Genomic DNA, 21705 nt, shown 5'->3' with positions numbered 1-21705 from the left:
CTTGTGTGGATAACATCAGGGTCCATTGATTTGCAGGGGTCAAGCTCCTGTAATAGTTTGCATACCAGCTCTTCGTTCACTGACAGTGGGTCTGTGTTTGGATATATGTGCATATGCATATTTTTTTAGCTGTTCTCCTTTTTTATACTTAAATGAACTATAATGAGGTCGTCATGGAAGAGGTTTCTTTCTCCATGGTGGCCATTCATGCTAAGCTTTTTGAAATTATCAAGATATGTATCTATCATCTCCACTGAAATCAGGGAGAGTTAAATATTTAAATAACTCTTCACATCTAAGTTTTAGCACTTACATAGCTGTCAGAAGCAGTTCATACCTCTCCAATCCGCTGGCATCCTTACTGAATAGTAGTTGAAAATAAACCCCCTCTGTCCCTCAAAAATTAAAATTTATTTGTGCATCTTCTTTAGTTCCAAGACCAATATCTGTGATAAGGAGGGTATGGAAGGAATTCTATCTGGGGACCATGGTATGGAAGGTGGCTTGTGAAATCGCAGGGAACCTGCACAAACCAGAAGCGGAGCCATGGAAATCTCTGATTTAACGCAAACTTATAGCCAAGTTCTGAAGATTACCCATTTTCCACAACACTGAGCAATGGGGCCATGGGGACCTCACCATCATCCATTGCAATATTAAAGGTTACCGCTTGATTGCACAGTCAGAGGGAATGTTTACTGTCCATTTATCCCAATGTAGCACAAATGTACTCAAACTGGCTTCAATTTTCTTAGCAGACTTGCTGTAGTAGCTGGCTGCCTAAATACAGACAAACTGGCGCACGTGTTTTGCAGCCTGCATTAATCTCTTTCTAGACACAGACAGGTTACTGCTAACTCCCTCGCTAGCTAATTTTAAACAAACACAGAAATCTCTGTTACATGTCTGTCACATCGGTAAGAAACTGGTGCCAGTATGGAAAAACATCAGCATTGTTGGGTGTAGACAGATGTGGATGGACTCTGTCCTTCAGTCTAAAGAACGATCTCTTAAGCCCTGCAAGCAGCTTTTTTTTTGCTTTTTAGATTAAGAAAAAACCAGTGTTAGAATGGTCAGAGCATTTTGAAAAAGGTATGAAGATGTTTTTTAAGTGAAAGCACTGGAAATGGGTTGCCCCTCCACTTTGCCTTCACTTAATAGGAATGAACATGTATGAACACGAGACTCGTACACACTTCCCGCAAGCAGATTCTTTCATGTTCCAGTTGTATTTTACATAGTTGTTTTCCAGTTATAATTATGAAAGGGTAACTGTTACTGTGGACAACTCCTCTACGAGCGTATCAGCTTGCTCCCCAGCATCGTCTGTGGGCCATCCAGTCACAGATGCTACAGAAACACCCAGCGCAATGAAAAATTTTGGTAAGCAAAAGCTATGATGCTGGGTTCCCTTATTCTGCTTGTCCCCACTTTATACACCCTCTTTTACTGGAAAGCAGTAAAACCCCTGTTAGAAACTCTGATATATACAAACCCACCCTGTAATGATTTTAAAAAAAATCTATTTTGTGTTATTTTTCTGTTGCAATAAAATATTGTCAGCATTATGTTCACAGAAATGTAAATGTTTATGGCCTGCAGGATGTGAGAAAACAACAAATTCCTATCTGTGGCTCTTTGTGTTGATGGGGAACCTTTTACGTGGAATTGGGGAAGCACCAGTTATGCCCCTGGGGTTTTCGTATATTGATGATTTTTCTAAAGAAGAAAACTCAGCATTTTACATAGGTAATATGCAAATGAGTTACTTTATGCTAAACATTCTTTTCTTTAACATTTCTGTAGCCAAGCAAATACTCACCAAAACAATCTATCTGCTCTATTCTGGATAATTTTGAGTCATACAAAGACAAAAAAGCAATTCAAAAGAGATGCCATGTTTATTTTTGAAGGATATTTCTCAGATACTCCTTTTGCTTCCCCCAAATGGCTGCTGCTACATGTGCTGGTTTTCTCTGCGATGAAGGGAAGCATAGTCAAATACTCACTTCTCCAAAGGGAGAAGTCATATCTGCCTTACCTGGCATATCATCTTCAGTACCATAGCTTCAGAGAATAAATTCTTCTTAATCACTGTTCCACGGACAGGAGAATTATCCTTAATTGCAGTAGTGTAAACAGGTTACAGAAGCTTTTACCTGACTTCTTGAATTTTACATGCAGCACATTTCCTGATGAAAGCTTTTTAAAATCACTAGTCACTGAAGGAGAAACCAAACCCTTGCCAGGGTGTTGTAACAAATCCCTTCTAATTGGGATTTTGTTGTTGTTTTGATGAAAGATAGCCTATTGCCCAAGACAGAAAGACGTACACCCAAGCTAATTCATTTATTGCCAAACTGATTTAATAGCATGGAATGTTTGTGTGGTTGAGGGAGCTCAAAACTGCTGCCTGAAGTAAGCTTGGTGAAGTTGAACTGGTCATAAAGACAGTAAGATGCAGTTTGAGGAAGAGCTCAGTGAGTAATGCTACAGGGTAAGGCCATTGCAAATGACTTCATTTGGGGATGAGGAAATCTGAAGGTTGAAAAAAAGGGAAGTATTGTGACGGGAGCTGACAAAAACAAAAGTTCCACTTAGCAGTTATCCAAAATATTTGTAATCGCCTCTGAGCTTCTGATTAAAGGTATTTTAAGAAGTTCAGGTGAATTTTTTTCTTGTCAGAATCTGATCTAGGAGAGATTGTGACAGGTTGGGAGCTATTGAGGTAGTGAGATTAAAAATATAGAGCTGGCAGAGAGAATAGTATGGATTCAACCAAAATGAAAATTTGTTTGGGTCACGTAACTGAAACAAAGTATTCTGTTTACAGAGTGTTAAAATTTTTCATTTTAACATTCTGAATAGTAATTTTCAGTCTCTCATTCCATTCAAATATTTTCATACTTTGATGGACTGACCCAATTTGCAATAGAAGTGAATGTTGAAATAGTCTTTTCCTCTGAGTTGAAATTCCTTTTCTTAACTAACTTTAATTCTTTTCTGTATCAGATTTTTTATTTAAATCGACTGAATCAATTTATGACCAGCATTTTTGTAAGATAAAAAAAAAAAGTCCTATAATGAAAGAACTTCAGTCAAACCTTGCTGTTGAATTTTGACCACTGATCTCATTATTTGACCCTGATCTCATTATTTGGCCTCATCTTCCTCTCTCTCCTTTTTCTCCTGGCCTTAGATGTTTTGCTGAGTAAGAACATAGCTTATTTTGAGGCAGAGACAGCTTTTTATTAAGTGTCAATGGAATACAACATTAAAATACTTTTGACAGCAATAAAAGAGGAGTTGTCATAGGAAGGAACAGAAAAGGAAAAATTAACCTGTTTTTTGAAGCCATCTTACAGAATTTAATAGAGGATAGTAGCTTTGCTGTAGGTAGTTAACTTTATTAGAGGCTTTGAATGAATGAAATTTCATCACTTAGTTGAGCGCTAGCCTATAATCTTGTAACTAGTGAAACCATGGCTTCAACGGAAACATATCTGAGGCTAATGTATGTTAATACCTGTTACATGGTAAATTACTCATCAATACAAGGCTTGGTTGAGCTATGTCAATATACAGCTGATTAACTGATAAGTCTGCATGATTTGCTGTTTGTGGTTTAGTCTATTTATTAATTACAAACAATAAATATTACAAAGAAAATATAAGAAAATATCACGGTGAAATTATTCGGTTTTGTTCTATCACAATACAAGCATATTCCCTTAGTGAAGTTATTGAATTTAAAGAATGTGCAGGTGTGAAATTTAATTTTAAAAATATATATATGCTAAATTATTGCACATATGCTTCTTAGTTTATCTGGTAGCTTATGGTATCTTAAAGAAATGTACTGCATACAATATATAACGCCATTGGTTGCTGGTTTTTATCTGTTTATTTTAGAAATTTACCACTGAGATCTTGCATATTTCTGAGTAGTCAGTTCTGCTTTAGTCTCACTGATAAGAAGCTAATTCCTGGATTCTAGTGCCAAAATGCTGACTCTGCAGAAGTCAGTAGGATTTACAGAACGTAAGGCTGAACATGGACAAGAACTAATGGGCTCTTGATCAAGAATTCTTTTTTTTCTAATACAATTAGGCCTTACGCAACTTCAAACAGCTCCAAGTTGCAGTTCCATGCTAGAATTTAGAAATGTAAATCACTGGACTTTTTTTGAAACTTTTATCCCCTACCACTAAACTTCAATAGACCAACACAAGTGACAAGGGAAAGTGCAGCCCTATGCTCCACTTATTTTGAGGATTTTTTTAAAATGTTGATTGCCAGTAGTTGTCACCAAAATTCTATTGTGCTGTCAGTAAAATACAGTCCTAGCTTCCTATGTTTCTGCAAGCCTTCATAGCTTATTCATTTGCTCCTAGGGACATCCATCCTTCTTCTGATCCCATGTTTTCTCCTTTGTAAGCAGAAACAGAGCAGGAAATGGAAGCCTCAGTGAAGCCAGTAGCAAAACCTCAAACTGATTTTAAAGACATCATTACTTGATCATTAGATTTCTCTACTTTTTTTTACAGCCGCATAAGTACATATTAAACAACAGTTAGCTGATTTGCTTATTCTGGTGCTGAATGAGTCAACAAAGATTCTGTCTAATTAACTTGGATCTCACACACGCACATTTATATCTCTTTCTTGCCTACTAAAAATATTCTCAGGGTGCTGTACCTAATTCCACGTCCATGCAATTTTGTTGTCTGTGTCATCCTGATGTGACTCGAAACTACAAAGATGTGCTTTCGTATGTGCACATCATCAGATCAACCACTGCTACTTAAAATTAGACTAGGGACCCGAACATATACTACAGGGAAAAGTCCTGCTTCTACAATCACAGAACATTATGTAAGCTGTAAATAGAGTTGCAGAAAGATTTATGATACCTCCAAAGGGCGTAGAGTTGTATGTTCATTAATTAACTGCTGCAAGTTCAACAATGCAACTACAAAAATCCAAGTAGGGAGGAGGAGGGATAAAAATCATTGCAATGGTATTCTCTTTATTCCTGTTCCCTCCAAGACACCAATCTTGCCAATGAAATTCATGTGGGGGCCCAGGTGAGACCCCACTTGCTTCAGCAAAGCCCTGTGCAGGTGAAGGAGCCTGCTTCCGCATCACAGCGAGCACGTTGGCAGCTTACGACTTGTTTTCTTGCTCATCAGAAGCTTCCCACTAGACATCCCCCAACAGCCTGTGCCCCTCTTCTGCCTCCTCCTTCCTCTCTCCTTTCCTTGCCCTCAGAGGAGCGGGCATGCTTGTCTGCGTGTTGTTTTGCTCACTCCTCCTGCTGCCTCCCTTCTCTTACAGGCCTGGTGAGATCCTCAGGCATGTTTGGGCCAACCCTGGGCTTCCTGCTTGGATCCTTCTGTGCCAGCCTCTGGGTCGATATTGGTGTTGTGGATATCGGTAAGAGACAGTGGGGTGATGCACCAACTGAGAGGTTGGCTGGAGCCTGCGTGCCAAGAAGCACCTTCCCAGCTTACTACTCCAGAAAAGGGGGTTCTCCAGAGATTTTCCCACTCAAAAGCTGTTGTTATTCACATTTTAATATCTGCAGTGTTGTAGTGTGAGTGGAATGGCCCTTAATGCAAGACCCCCACCCCTGCTGCAGAAGCATGTTGTACCTCCTGTTGTGCTCATACACACATTTGTTACACTCTTGCTGTGCAGCTGAGAACAAATGAGGAAATGAAAGGCCATCCCTGCATTAAGTGAACCCTGAAAGGCCTTTCCTCATGGACAATTTCAACACTTGGCAAAAATTATGTTCGCTTAAAAAGAATGCAGCAGAGATTCATATGAAAACTCATTCCATTGTTAAAATCACTTTCAGGTCTCTAATCTCAAGGAAACTTTGAGGAACTTCAAGGAAAAACTGTTGAGTTTGGGGATGGAAGAATGAAGGGGCAGTGAGAAATTAAGAAAGAGAGGTTGTTTTTTGGTGGTAAAGGGCCCTCTTGCTGTTACTCGTTCTCACAGAAAGTATTGGAAGATTGTGGCAAGGAAATGTCACCATGGGTCTAAATGGAGACATCTATTTTTGACTGCATGGGACTGATTTGATACAAGTTGCCTTTCAATTCTTCATGCGAAATATAAATCACCTCTGTTCTGGTCTTTAATATATAAGGATACCCATAGTATCATTAGTTAAATTAAAAAGAAATAATTTAATTGCTGTGTGTGATATTTAATCTATTTTCCTGTCTTTCTGTGTTTTATAGATGCCGTCAGCATAAATCCTAAAGATACCCGTTGGGTTGGTGCCTGGTGGCTTGGATTGCTCATCTGTGGAGCAGTCAACTTCATTGCTTCCTTGCCTTTCTGGTTTCTGCCTTACTCCTTAACAAAAGAAGGAGAGAATGAAAAACTGAAGATTAGTCATTTGCCTGTTCAAGGAGATCGCTGTAAAATAGACTCCCCAGTTCAGCCACAGATAAAGTTCTCAGAGGCAGTAAAAGGTGAAAGATTAGTGCTCAAATGTTTGCATGTGAATTCTCTCTCATAGGTTCACTCTGAGCTGAGCATGGATTTGCACAAGCCTTGGCAAAATGCACATTTGTGCAGTGCAAATGGTGGACAAAAATGCTCTGATTTGTAGTACCATAATTACATGCTAAGGGTGTGTTTCAGTTCTCCGTTTGTCAGACAGCTGGAAAAAGCTCATGCACCAGAAATTCTCAGTTCAGCATGGTAGTTGTCGTGCGATGTGTTTCAGCTATGACCTTATGATTGTGGAGGAAGAGGGGGAAAGCATCCCATTAATGACCAGTCCACAGGTGGCAGGTTACTGTTTTACTGAGGCCAACGTTTGGGAGGGAAACATGGGGCTAAGTACCACAAGACCAGTTGCAGGGCTTTCACTGAATTCATGGCTCCTGTGTATGAGCTCAGTAATGCTAAATTAACCTTGTATAGGCAATATTGGACCCAACTATCCATTGCCGGACTCAGTCCCCCAAGGCTTTTATTCGTATGTGTGTATGCATGTGCTATCCTTAGTGACAAGAGCACTTCCCGGAGAAGTGTTTTGAACTCTCGTCTTTTAGGTAGGTGTGCTAACAGCCAGACCACAGGCTAAATGCAGGTTTTTGTCTTCACTTTAATTTTATGGACTTAGATATTCTAACCAAGGGTCTCAGGAAAGGTTTCAGCCTTTTGCTGGGTTAGGTGCTCCCTTTCTCTGGATATCACCCTCATAGAATCACAGAATCACAGAATGGTAGGGTTGGAAGGGACCTCTGGAGATCATCTAGTCCAACCCCCCTGCCAGAGCAGGGTCACCTGGAGCAGGTTGCACAGGAACACATCCAGGTGGGTTTTGAATGTCCCCAGAGATGGAGACTCCACCACCTCTCTGGGCAGCCTGTTCCAGTGCTCTGCCACCCTCAAAGGAAAGAAGTTCCTCCTCATGTTTAGGTGGAACTTCCTATGCTCAAGTTTGTGCCCATTACCTCATGCAGGCCTCTTGTGTGGTTTGTGAAGGCTCCTCCTTTAGGCACCAAACTTTTCACTTGGTATATTATAGAGAGTCTTAATGGTCCCCTAGGGGCCCTTTCCTGTACAAGCTTTGAGGATCAGTGTTGCAAGCCTTAGTGCCTTTGCTGTATCGCACACAAGAACACAGCAAAAGGATTTCTGATTCCCAGTCCAGCATCCACTGTGCCATTTGGCCTTCCTGCTTCTGTAAGTCATGCAATGAGGAAAATGCAATGAGGAAAATCTCACTTGGACAAGCGTATTTTTTGATAGGCAAAGAACTGTAGCCTGCAATAGAGCCAATAGTTAACTCAAAGTTAGTTTTATTAGCTGAAGGATGTCAAAACAACTCTTCTCTATGTTTAGCAGGGTGTACAGCATATACCTCTCCATTGCAGATTTCCTCCCAGCTCTGAAGAAGCTGTTTGGAAATCCAGTTTTCTTGGTGTACATCTTCCTCACTATTCTGCAGTACAATTCTCTTGTTGGGATGATAACCTATGAGACAAAGTTTATGGAGCAGCAATTTAATGTATCAGTGGCAAAGGCCATCTTTCTAATTGGTAGGTACCTGTCCTTCTTTTAAATTCCAATGTCAAAAAGGATGCTTCTCTTTGTTATTTTGCCTTCCTTTTTAGGGGGAGTTTTTGCGAACTTTTTTGGTTAAAAAAAGTATGTAGTGATTTGTTAATTTTCCTAATGTATTTTGAAAATGGATGTTAATTTTAGTGTTATTTTTCCTGGTGTTCCAAATTTAGTGAGCTAGAGGATTATTAGAACTGTGTGGATTTTTTTTTTGGCTGAAGCTTTTTTCAAAGAGTGAGATTTGGATTATGAATGTATGTTTTTTTGTGAACAAATAATACACAGAAACTGCAACTAAGTAACAACTAAAAGAAAAAACATCTAATTTAGAAAATGTCTAATGAAACCTAGTGATTTTCCTTTTCAGAATAACATATCGGTATAAATGTTCTTCAATTTTCATTACAAATACAAATTTTATAATGTAAATGTAAAATTTTGAGTCATTTCGTTCAGCTCTCTTTCTATTTGCCAGTTCCCTCGAAAATAAGTTCTTTGTAGTGCTCTACAAAAAAAAGAATGCTGAAATCATATTAATTTTACAGTGATTAATATGGTCTCATAATCTGGCAAGAAAACCAGGGTATTTGAAGACACTGAATAACGGATATTCCATTACTTTAGTTTGAAGACAGTCTGCTTTGCTGTGGGTCAAGTACAAATGTGGGAAGAACTTTCGTTTTCCTATCTTGTTTTGGATGCAGGGAAAATTTTACAAAACCATGACCAAAAAAACCACATGACCAAAAACCCACACAAACAAAAAAACTGGCACAGAGAAAGACAAGCCACTCACAATAGAATCTTGTAAAAGCTCTCTATTTAGCACGTGAGTATTAGAGCTGGAGTTTGTGAAATGCTGAACGGATTAAATCTAAATGAAATCTTTCCATTATTCACTCTCAGAGCAAAATGGAATCCAATGCAAGACACTGCTTCCTTTCATTTTCCATTTTGGAGATTATTTTTTTAAAACTTTCAGAAAGTTTGATGTTTTACTTTAAATAAAGAAGTATCCATGAGCTGAGACATTTATCTCATTTACTCCAGCTTCTATCAGGCACTTGTATAGGTTTTATTACATCAGTATGCAACAGAATAATATTTATTTATATATATTTATATATATGTAAATATATATATATTTATTACAACAATATAATAAAAAGGTAGGGAATATCGAGGAACTAAACTTTTTAAAGTCATAACATGACTTGAAAGAAAATGAGGAAGTAAGTAAAAAAAAATCTTAGAACCTCCAAGGATCGGTCCGAAAAAAGGTCAGTATCTGATATTTTGGAAACTACTAGAACCAGGTATTTATTTGAAAAAGGGTCGATGCAAGTGACAGCAGTTAACATTTTGTTACCTTCTATTTGCAGGTGTGATACTTTTACCCATGACAATCCTGGGGATGTTTCTAGGAGGCTTTCTGATCAAGAAATTCAAACTTCACATAACCGAAATGGCAAAGTTCGCGTGCATCACCTTTATAATAGCGTATTTGTTAAACCTCTTGTACTTTACGTGCAGTTGTGAGGTGCTCCAGGTGGCTGGCTTGACAGCGCCCTACTCAGGGTTTGTATCCCCTTGGGTTTGTGTTGGTTGTCATTTATCATGGTTGTGTCCTGCCCCATGCAGAACATGGTGCGAGCACCTGCATTCCTCTACTCTCAATCTAATCTGGATTTGTTGTCTCATCTGAAATACAAACCTTCTACTCTAGGAAAAATTTTGATTTTAAGTTGGATGAGTTCTGAAATTTGGCTCCTCTGTTGATTTGGTGTCCCATATTTCTTTTGCATAAAAAAACGTCTATATGTGTCTGTTTAAAGGCAGCGATTTTTTATTGATACTGGCATGTCTTATGTCATCTGCTAGTGTCAATCAGTGTGGTTTCAGCTACAGTAGAGCTGCTGTGATTATATAATTTTACTGCTCCCTTGGTGGTGATACACACAAGAAAACCCAAGATTTTGAGATAGACTTGTCAGGCTTAAATGATACCAGTGTTGGGGATGGGCAGGATAACCAAATTTTGTTTTCAAATTTCATTTAAACGGGACATTTCTTTTTCTAAATTGTTTATTGCTGGATATTGGGAATATACCTCTGTATTCTGGCAATTCACTAATTAATACAAAATTTGTCACAGGGAATTGAAATTTTTATATTCTATTTCAAAACTTTAATTTAAAGTGGTTCTGCTACCATGTAGGGAACGGGAAGTAAAAAGAGTGTTGGAAGTGGCTTCTCCGTAGTCCCCCAATGGTTTTGCCTCTAGAAGGGTCAATCTTCTAGATCAGTAGTTATCAACCTGCATGGGGCGTTACCAGCCTGCCTTGGTTTCTGGAGCTGCCGACCTGCCTGGGTCCATTTTCTCAGCTGTGAAGTAGAAAGTGGTCATGTCAGGAGCGTGTACTGCCCAAACAGACATTCCCCCTCCCTTGCCAGGACTATGGTCATGCTTTCTTGAGAACATTTTGCTGATCCCAGCAGCATGCCACAATTGCCTACTGTTTAAATTTAGCTCAGGCTGGTCCAAAAATTTTCAAGGGATTTTAAAGGATTAAACTGAATCCAGCAGGCTTGCTAGATTTTCACTTCAGGCAGAAACTCAGTCCTGTGTTTTTTGAAGCTGAGCCTATGTTCAGGGAAATATCTAAGTTGTCCTGGCAAACCTGACACCCAGTTTTGAGTGCTTTGAGATTAGTTACGTAAACGATGTCAGAGGTTTGTGCAGTGGAGATAACTCTGGTTCAGTGCAACATCTGGTACCGTAGAGTGAATTAAAAATAAGCAGAAGCATCGAGACAGCAAATACTGAAAGAGCAATGACATCTTCTCCTGGAGAATTTAGCATGTGCTAGGATTGTTCCGGTTAAGCAAGTCACATACTGTTTTACCCGTTTAACAATTTGTATTTTGAAGATGAGCAGCAGCCTAATGAGGGATAAAGCCCCCAGTTATTTTCCCTTCTAAAAGATTTAGGAGAAATGTAGCCCTCTTGAGGTATGTTTTGGATTGAGGAGTGGGGAGGAAGAAAAGGCAAATTTTGAGCATTTGTTCTTTATATTGTGAGTGGCTTCAGAGCAGGGGTGATTTGTAGATGGTGGACTCCTACCACTTTCTGAAAACTGGGCCCTGCTACCATGCCCTCAGAGTCACTGGCCACTTTTTAAATTCTCAATGCTAGTTGTCATCTGCTTAGTTTAGCTCATTGGGGCCTGAGTCTGATGTTTCTTACAGAAGTGTTGGTAAAGGTGAAAGCTATGGAACTCCATGATAATAAACAACAGGAAACAAGATCTGATAAGAAATGGGGCTCAAGCCTGTCCCAGGTGAAGGGCTGCTGCTGAATACTGTCAGAGCTGAGAGAGAAGCAGGACTTCCCACTCAGTCTCATGCAACTTTGATGGCCACTAACCATTTCCAATCCAGTGAAAAAAATGTCAAGGTTGTCTTGCTGCTGTAGTTGTATGTAATTTTATATCAACACTTCAAGCGCCTAGATATGGTACGATATCTACTGCTAAGGAAAAGCATGGCCACTCTACAGGTAATAAGAGATTTTAGGTATGATTCTTTTTCTTGGGTTAAGCTTTCAAATGAAAAAGTAATACCAGTTATTCCCTTACAGCCAAGAATAACTAGTTTGTGAGTTCCCTGCCTTTTCAGCAACAATCCATAAAATGTTAATGCTTGAGGAAAAATCTCAAGACGCCTTTGGTTTATCTGACATTATCTTAGTCTCCATACAACTTCACAGTCTATTGGATGGTAGCAGATACCCATGTTGATTGCTTCACTTTCTCCACGTTTTTTCCTGCCTAGTCCCTGATATTCTGTTTGACTATGTAATTTGACTAAATACTTCTTTTCTTTCTTTCTGTTTTCCTCCAGATTAAAACATCTTTCCTCCCCGAAAAACGACTTCATGGCCAGTTGCAATGCTGACTGCGGCTGCAAGCTGGATCAGTGGGACCCTGTATGTGGGAATAATGGGATCACTTACATGACAGCCTGCTTTGCGGGGTGTAAATCATCAACTGGGATGGGAAAGAATATGGTAAATAATATAGGTGGATAGATGATTATAGATAGAGCTAAAATTCTTCATCAATTAATTTTTTGGCTTGGTGATTACGAAATCCTGTAGAAACAAATCTCCATTCTAAATGGTTTAACCTTGTAGTAGAAACTGAGTGCAAGGTTGCAGGGAGGGTTTTTAGAACAGTTGGGGTGAGGTAAGCAAGCTATTCAGGAAAGACGAGACAACCTCAGACTCGACTTACATTTCTGGAATGTTTTTATTTCGATTATTTTGTAATTTATTTTCTTCTCGCCAAGATGACCATAAATTTGGCTTTAAGTTTCTCAGTAGATCTCTTACTGCATAGGAACAACACAGCTAAGAGGGGTTTGTTTTAGAAAACCTTTACTAGTCTGGTTGTTATACTAGTTGTATATGTCAACTCATGTGCAGCCGACCTGTCTAAAATTGTTAGTGCTGGTTTCACAAACTGTTACATATCATACTGGAATTTCCTGCTTTCCTGAGCTGCCATAGCTCAGGAAAGCAAGTGATGACTCTAAATTGTACAGCCAAGAGGTCCTGTTAAATATACATCTGGCCATTTTGTTCAGTATATCAGCAGCAAAGCCATTTTCAAACAGTCCTACCTGGGCAAGACCATTAAAAACAGTAGGTTTGCAGAAGTGTGTGCAAATGGTCATGTCTTCTGGCAGAAGCAGAATTGTCTTCATGTAACAATATTGAAAAAGACAGGCAACTTTTTCCGATTTATACCCATACATCCCAGCAATATCGTCATGCTTCCCTTCAGGGAAATCGGCTTTCAATCCCATATCTCCTGCTAACTTCAAAGGCTATGAAGCAGCCCACTCTCAATCCAGCACCAAATTGCTGTTTTAGATACAAACAGTAGATATGCATGATTGCATTGTTGAGTCCACTTCCATATTTTTAAGGTTACTCATCTACTTCATAGGATTCCTGAGCAGAATGGCTGGCTAACAGTTCATGGCTGGATAACAGTTCCTGTCTGAATTTTACAGCTTTAGCCCATTTTAAGAATACACAGAGCACCTTCTGTTCTAGGAATGGCATGGCTGAAACTAGAGTCTCAGCTGCTTTGTGTCTCTGGAGCAGCTCAGAGTGACTGGAGCATGCCAATGAATTTGGCCATCAGTTTGCAAGGATGATTAGGGAGTTTTTTTCAGCATAAACAACAGCCTGCCTGTTATGGGCAGTGAAAAAATCTAGCTACTAAAATAGTTTTGTGCCACTGAATTCTGATTAAATAAATTCTTCTTCTCATCTTCTCCTTTCAGGTGTTTCACAATTGCAGCTGCGTGGAAGGACAAGTGCATGGACTTGGCAATGCCTCTGCAGTTCTGGGACAATGCCAAAGAGAAAGCTGTACCAAAGCATTTCCCTATTTTTTAGCATTACAGACTGCATATGCATTTATTTTAGCCTTAGGAGGCACTCCTACATACATGATTATGTTTAGGTGAAATACTTTACCTTTCCTTGACCATAAAGCTTGGGGAAAGAGAAACAGAATATGGTATCTACTGTTTCATTCCTATTGTGAGGAATGACATGCTGATGAAAGTGGGGCCTCAAGTCTTTGCCTGTACTCTGAAATCCAGCTCTGTTCAGAGGCACAGCAAAATGCCTGTCCACCACTTTAATTCCAATTTAAGGCTGATTAAATATTTTGGTGATGAAATGGGTGGGCCTTATGCTGATCCTGAACATTAGTTTTCATTTCCAATGGCAGGGATGTTTCTAACAGAGCAATGAACTTCGAATAAGATGCAGGGCTAAGCTATATCCAAGGTGACTATGCCGTTCACATTACTCAGGAGGAAAACATTCACCTTTGTTAAGCCTTGTTGCCTCAGAATGTTTTCTGTGTTGTGAGAAGTCTGATATTCCATTCTGATATTCCCATTTTTTGTCAATATCTGGTATAAACAGAATTACATCAGCAGCAATAATTTTTAATTTTTATTCCTTCAGCTGTAAAGCAGCACTGCTTGTTTTATACTCGGAAGAAAGACATGTGCCTTTCGCGTGGAAGTTTCTTTCCAGTCATGTCACGGGTGAATTGCAACCCTCGGTAGTTAGTGTGCATGACTAGATAACTCTCTTTGCTAAACTGCTGATTCTTCTGCAACATTTCTAAGTGTAGCCATTCTTACCGCATGCCTGGATTATGGACGAGGCTACCTGCTGGGCGAAGTTTTCAGAATACTAATGTGTATAATGCAAAGCCTTTCATATTAATGCTGAAAAGACAATATGCTGACATATAAACTCCAGTTCAGGAAATAGGCTGGCCGTAGCAAGTCTCCCTCCTGCCCCCGTGCCAGCTCGGTACTCCCCTCTGCTTTTTGTGAATCCTTCCAGTTCATCTGATGGACACAGGTTGTTTCTCCACTGGTAGGAATGAGGTACTTTTGTAGCCAGGTAACTCACATTTGCTATCTCTTTAAAAAAGCTAGAGGCAGAGGTGAGTTTTACCTGCATGTAGCTAGGAAGGACTGTACACCCTTCTTCTCTCTGTTCACCACTGCACAGTACAGCTCCTCCTACAGCAAGGCAGCTTCTTGGACCTTCACTTATGGACATGAGGTGCCTGCTTTTAGTTGGTTCACTTTCGTTTTCCCATGCATCCTCTTCCAGAACTCCTTACAATCTGTTCTCCTAGAGTTCAAGACCAGGTTCTGTAGATTCTCACATTTATTTCATCCACTAATGTCAATGGAAAGAGGCTCCACACCTGAACTTTAACTTTGGTGAATGTTTTCAATCAGGGTTTGAGTGAGCTATGCTAGGTAAGCCACAATACTCTGGCAATGAGGCACGTGCAGATGTTCACTGGGTGGCTACATTATCCTATTGTTCCCCAAACCAATGTACTATTTTTGTTTCCCTTTTAGATCTGTTTCACCAGACCTGAAATCCTTTGCTGTTGGGATTGAAACTTTAGGTGGTAGAGTACTAGGTAAAACTTCATTTCTTTGTGGGATTCAAGTAGGTAGCCAAAGAGACAGACCAACGCTAGCCAGTGCAATGCCCTTGCTTTAGATGAGAACAAAAGAAATTTTCCAAAATTTTTCTTTGTAAGCAGACTATGCATTTCAAAAGTTTTGGAGGAGCTTGCTACATGTTCCTGGTATGTAATTACATATTATGATTATCTTTAATTCTTACTATGCAGCAAAGGAATCAGGCAAAGGAAGGAAACTGTACTGTAGCTTTGGGTTTGTTTGTTTTAATTTCTGGACACAACTACCTGAGCTTGATCAGTCTGGATATCCCTAACATCTGTGCTCCCTTTTGCTGGCCATTTTTCACTTGGAGGTACCATGCACTTTACCTGTTATTTTCTTTCTTGTGTTTTTCTGCAATAAATAGTCGTTCCAGTCTTCAGACATGTAGTCTGCCCTGCCTCTAACAAACCTAACCTTATCTTCACTTTCTTGCTGATTTTTGAGATCTTCCCTATGCAGACAAGCCCAAGTAGTCATTTGGATCTCTCTCCTAATCTCCATATTTTAGCTGAATGCTGCAGAGAATCAGTCTTCTGCTTTTATGAAATAGTTTTCTTCACAAAACTGCACATTATCCCTGAAACAGCTTACTGATTATATTAAAGCATTATGACTGTCTAAAAAGAATTCTTTCAGTACTACGTTAAGTAATGCATTTATTACCCGGTTGGTTTTGAGCAAGTACTTAATTGCTCAAAATTAAGTGCCCTTTGCACTCATCTAACCATTTTTAATGGCAAACTGTTGTGTAATACCTGAATAGATACATTAGTATACATAAATATTAATATGTCATGGCAAGTAATTCCCCACTGGAGACTGAAAAAGAAATGTCGGTTATATTATTTCTTTAAACAACAGAAGTTGTAATTCTAATAAAAATGCCAGTAAAGTAGAATTACTAACATCTCCCTTGCCGAATATATTAATGCTATGTTCTTTCATCCTTTCAATTCCCTTAAGGTACATGCTTAAATATTTTCACAAATCTTGGAATCTAAAAGCTGGAGCTGGATGTTTAGTCCCATTTTATGCAGCCATAATTCAGAAACCCTGAGATTCATTTCCTCATTTCTTTACCAAGACATAAAATTCTGAGATCTTCATGTCTGAGATCATGTAATAAGAATTTTCTTTGCAGGAGGACTCCCAGCCCCTATTTATTTTGGTGCCTTGATAGATAAGACCTGCTTGAAGTGGGGGACAAAAAACTGTGGGGGAACAGGATCCTGCCGGGTATACGACACGAAAGCATTCAGGTAAGCTGAAATCTTCGGTAAGGGATGGGGAATTCAGCTTCTAAGGCAGAACAAGGCATACTTTGCACGTGACAATTGTCGATAGACTGATTAGCATACTAAAAGCACCAAAACTCCTACTTTTGGCTAGACCTTAATAGATCAAGTAAGCCAAATAATTTTGATCCAATCTGACACGTGACATTGCAGTACACTGTCTTACATTGCCAGAATTAATTCCTTTATTGAAGCCTTAGTGCACTGAATAACTCTGTGATGCTTTGGCTTTGTGGGAGACTGAACAACCGCTGAGTAAGTGGAGGACTGAAGACACCCTCCCTCATCCCTCATTTCTCTGCTTCCTGATGTATAAGGCAGCTCACAAAATCGCCTTGGAGAAGGGATCCAAATGACTGCTGGTGCACGGAGAGCTGTGGCCGGGAGCTCTGAGTGCTGCCAGTGAGGGGCTCGGGGGGAGGCTGGGACAACAGGCAAAACCCCAGCTGGTGCAGCTCCTCCTGTCCCAGCCCTGAAATATCATCTGCTGAATGGGAGCACTCTTCAGACAGAAGGCACTTCTGCTTGGAGGATAGGACATGATTAGGACCTGCCTGGGGCTAAAACCCATGAGATTGTTTGCTTTGTGTTTGTTATTTCTCAAAATGCGGAGCAATACCTGCCTGAGAAGAGATGGTTTTGCCAAAGTGTATTTGATGTCTTACTTGGTTCTGCTCAGAAGTGGCTAGCTTTATTAATATAAACATATTTTGTCACTTTTCTTCCTAGAAATGTTTATCTTGGCCTCATTGCAGGACTACGTGCAGGATGCTGTCTCTTATACATAGTGCTCTCCGTTTTAATAATGAAACGCTTCAAATCAGATGGCAAAGAGATAATAAATACTAAAAATACAGAAAGATCAACCAGGAAAGAACCAGTGTCTGCCAACAAAAAAGACATTCTTCCTGGTGCAAGAACCTCAGAGGAGAGTGAGGAAACCTATATGTAAAAAAAAAGAAACAAGGCTTTTTCCTAACTCTACCTATACTTCAGTTTTTCGAAGCACCAAAGGGGTCTAATTACTGACTTCGACATCTAGTTTACATTTTGGGGATTCAAAAAGTATCTTTGCAACATTGACTTTTAATTTGCTTTACCCTATCCTCTTTCTCTCCTCATCTGAAAAAACAGGGAGAAAAGGTTTTCAAAATTTGGGGGAACTCTCCCATCCTCTTGCTCTCAGTCCCTTTCTAGACCGACAGTAAGACTAGCCAGAGTTTTTCAGATGTAATATATTTGATTGAAATTAATTGAAATTAATTGAATTAATTGAAAAATTAAAAAGAAGAAATCCACAATAAGCTTCTTTTCCATTTTTCACCGACTTTATTTCAAGTCCTCTTGCTCTGTATTTAGTCGTACAGCTCTAAATGGCCAACTGAGTTACACTTGCTCAGTCACTCCGATGGCCTTTGCCGTGTGGTTTGTGGCCAGAGCTCTTTGTTCCAGAGGGGTCCCACGGCCCACGCTCAGGTGAGAGCCCCAGGGCCGGCAGCCAGCACTCTCTGAACAAGAACTGCACAACCACTCTGGGGTTTGGCTTGGACACAATAAACAATGAAAATGGATTGCAAACAAAAGAAAGTGGCGTATTAATTGTGCAGCGCATCTCAGTATTGGGTTTGAGTAAAATTACTCTGAACTGATGCAATAAAATGATAGGTGTTAAAGTTTCTTTGATTTTTTTTTTTTTTTTTGGTATGCATGTGTGGGCATTTTTATCCTAATGACCACTGCATTTATATTACGTGTATTTAGATTTCCTTCCTTGTTTAAGAAACCTCTAGTAAGCCGTGAAATACAGTACTGAAAACTTGCACATTTACAGCTTTCCACAGACAGCCTAGTCCGGAGAGAAATTTTAATAAAGGATGCTTACAACAGTCAATGCTGGGAAAAAAAGACTCTAAAAATAAGTGTGATATTTCATTGGCAGCCCTCGTGATGTACCTTTGCAATGGGAGCAAACCTGCCTAGTAAGATCACTGCAGGTTTTGTCTCCATCATCACAGCCATTTTACTTTCTCTTCTGAAGGGTACCTCTGCTCCCCGCGGACCTCTGTACAAGCCTAAAGCTAGGCAAAAAGCTTTCTTTCCTAATCTTAAACCTCCTCAGGACATGGAAGACAGCACCTTTTATCTGAGAAAGCAGCAGAGCAGGGGGCTAAAGAGGGGGACTCTCCATATTAAATGGTCTTCTGACCTTTCTTCTACCATCTCCCTTGTGTAAGTGCAAGAACAGGAATGGGAAAAGAGTTGATGTGGTTCTCACTGGAAGCAAGTTCTTCATATCCTGGCCTTGGGGAAGGAGCTGTTTGCATTTTATTGCTTAAAGACAGTGACCAGTGTATTTAGATGTTGTCTTTTACAATCACAGCTCTGGTTATAAACTCCCAGCAGACATGGGGAAGCAGTGTGCGTTATAAGGGAACAGGAATGAAAGGTTCTCCAGTACAGATGATATCAATATTGTATCTAGGTCTGGAAATAATTAAAGAAAAATCCAAGTTCCAGAAACCCCGGGAATTTTATGCAGAGAAAACAATGGTGTGTCCTCCTCCTCCTGCGAACAGTGATTTAACATGAAATAAATACATTGGCAGTTCTAGAAACACTCCTGATCTATGCTAAACATATAGACTCAGTCAGGTGACTCATACTAACATCATTTCCCTTTTACTGCTGTTGTTTGGGTATTTATTTCTGTACAATGTTTTTTTTTTAAATTACAGGTTTTCTGATGAGAGCCTCTTTCGCACCTATTGCTTGATTTTCCCGGGAGGTAATGTTTTATCAAAGGTGTGTTGATAATTGATGTCAGACTAGAAATGAGATTCTGGTCAGATCTGATGATTCATGTCCCGATATTTATACCAGATGCAACTTGGTAAAGTGAGCTTTTTCAAATAAATAAGACTTAACATCGTTCTTCATAACAGTCCCGAATCGATAATAGCAGAAGTGCTGCCACAGGTGGTATTAAATGAGCCTCCAGCTCAGTATACTCCCAACTCCAAGGCTGTATCATTTGCCCACATTTTCAACATGCACTTTTTCTTGTGTGCAAGTCTAAACACTCTCCTGTGAACAGCAGGTAGAAGTTTCTTCAGGGGAATAATTTGTTCTTCAACATGCAGCTAGCACAGAATATACAAAAAATGAAATAGGTGGTCGAATGAGTGGCATTTTCCAAAAGTTTTTTATCCCCTTGCCTCTCGCAATAGAGAAGAAATAAGGACATTCGTCCTTTTAATTCCTCCTGCTCCAAAAGCAAGATTTCACCAAACAGAGAGGCAGACAGGCCCCTGGGACTCTGGTTTGATTGCAAAGCCACATTACTGGTTCTAGGATCAAAACTGGTATCTTTGTCCCATGTGACAAACGTGTCAGCATGCTCAGAGGTAGCCCTGACATCTCTGAGCTCCATCACTGGGAAGACCCTCCAGGAAGGAAGAGAAACCTGTTGTATTCTCATGTGGTAAGAGAAATTGTTAACCAGGAAAGCTCTTTTGGAGGCAAATTTGCGACTACACCAAGTCAGGCATGCTTTTGAATAAAGATGACAAACCAGGTAGTTTAAGAATCATTACGGACAACTTGGTGGGCCATAAATCATGATAATTCCGCTGAAACCGATGAAGAAATAGCCAAAGCAGTGAATTTTCATCAGACTGTGGGAGATTTAAGAGCATGAGCTTTGTGTTTACCGAACTCTTGTTTGAGGCTATCAAAAAGCCCTTTAATGGCATTATCAAAGTCCTTTGTCAGAATAACTATAGAAGACAGAGCCTTATCCCTGTAAACAGTGCAGTTATTTGGCATTTCTTTGCTTTTAGATATATAACCAAGCAGACATAAAGACCTATGACTACCCGGTTTTATGATATTTTCTAGTTGTTTATCGAAGAGAAAAAAAGCACACAGTAGCCCTAAATCCACAGTTTTCTGTACGCATTAGGATCATGTAGCCTACAAAGACCAAGCCCCCCTATGGGTTTTGTGTCCCCATTGTCAACAAGTCCTGTCTGTCCTGGCACAAAAATAAATTGGGAATAGAGTTCTAGCTGTTGCAGAATAAACAGAAAATACTTCAGGCTGTCAAATTAAATTTAAAGCTTTTCAAAAATGTTAACAGTATAGCAGAAAGGTAACATTAGATTTAGCCTACCAATTTTTTGACTGTGGAATATATTGTCATTTCACCTACCTCTAGTTAGGAAAGTTCTTTCTAGCCAAAACTGTTAATATAGGTCTGAATCACATGTGATTTTCTCCAGCGTTACTTACATATCTTACTTTCTAATTAATTCATATTTTTATTCTGAGCTACTAAAGCATAACTTAATCACATTTCAAGTCAGCCGAGAAGAAAAAAAACAAAAAAAATCTGCTACAAGTGTGCCTTAATTTTGAGGCTGAGCAGCTTCCTTCATGAGCCCCCTCTGCACTAATATTAAAGTGGTCTGTAAGGGCAGAGACTGCTTTTTAGAGAAGGTAAATGATTGCTTGTGTATGGCCATGGAGGTGGAGAATGGAGAATGGTCATGGAGAACACGCAAGCATGCTGTTGGTCCACCTCTTTGGCCAGATCTGCCTTATGGACAGGGTGGGCTCTTAAGCCCAAGCCCTGCCTAATGCACCAGCAGTGCCCTGGAGGATACGAAAGCCCTTAGCTCAGGTCTGAGAACCCAGGATTGCAGTCTCATGTTAAGAAAGTCAGGACATGGTTTCTCCCTCATGCGGTCAGGACTCTTTCAAGCATCAAACAAAACCTGGGCATGGCATCCATGGAGTTACCATGTGGGTTTGCACAGGCTGTGTGCTGCATGTGTGGTAAATTTGGTCTCCTCTGAGACCAACTATGGTGTCACTGCACCCATGGTTCCTGGGACTTGTCCCTCCTCCATGGCATGAGATGCTTGAGGCAGGAGTTGACTTGTAGGTGTAGGTGGAACAAGGATCCACCTAGATAGACTGGAAAGACCAAGAGGTTGAAGCTGATGATGGTTAAGCAAGAGCTTCCTATGCAGCTACCCACCCATGCTGTGTGCTGGGAGAGCTCCTGCCTGGCCCACCTGAGACTGAGACTGCTTTTTGGATGTCTCTGGTACATAGCCTGGTGGTTGTGGTTGGGACTGGAAGCAAAAATTCTGGGATTGATTTCCAATGGGACTGAAGCACTGTTGGTTTTTTTTTTAATTTCCTTAGGTCTTCTAAAGACGCT

General features: G+C 39.9%; 1 protein-coding gene across 4 annotated transcripts in view; it reads left to right on the top strand.

Moving 5' to 3' along the window:
* Positions 1-19519, top strand: part of LOC141742788 (solute carrier organic anion transporter family member 1C1-like) — a 31606-nt gene extending 12087 nt beyond the window's left edge. For 2 of the 4 annotated variants that reach the window (XM_074585952.1, XM_074585963.1), the window contains exons 5-15: positions 1253-1383; positions 1603-1749; positions 5338-5436; positions 6255-6491; positions 7908-8072; positions 9477-9672; positions 11998-12163; positions 13450-13631; positions 15070-15134; positions 16325-16442; positions 17208-19516. In XM_074585952.1, coding sequence (XP_074442053.1) covers positions 1253-1383; positions 1603-1749; positions 5338-5436; positions 6255-6491; positions 7908-8072; positions 9477-9672; positions 11998-12163; positions 13450-13631; positions 15070-15134; positions 16325-16442; positions 17208-17430 — 1729 coding nt within the window. In that variant the 3' untranslated portion in view covers positions 17431-19516. Of the gene's footprint in view, positions 1-1252; positions 1384-1602; positions 1750-5337; positions 5437-6254; positions 6492-7907; positions 8073-9476; positions 9673-11997; positions 12164-13449; positions 13632-15069; positions 15135-16324; positions 16443-17207 lie in introns of all 4 variants that reach the window. The other 2 variants (XM_074585974.1, XM_074585941.1) reach the window with 2 other exon arrangements.
* The last annotated feature ends 2186 nt before the right edge of the window (positions 19520-21705 follow it).

This window comes from Larus michahellis, chromosome 1 (assembly GCF_964199755.1).
Source record: "Larus michahellis chromosome 1, bLarMic1.1, whole genome shotgun sequence".
In the NCBI taxonomy this organism is placed as follows: domain Eukaryota; kingdom Metazoa; phylum Chordata; class Aves; order Charadriiformes; family Laridae; genus Larus; species Larus michahellis.
The sequence above is the reverse complement of the archived record's forward strand: the minus strand, read 5'-3'. Positions and strand labels throughout refer to the sequence as shown.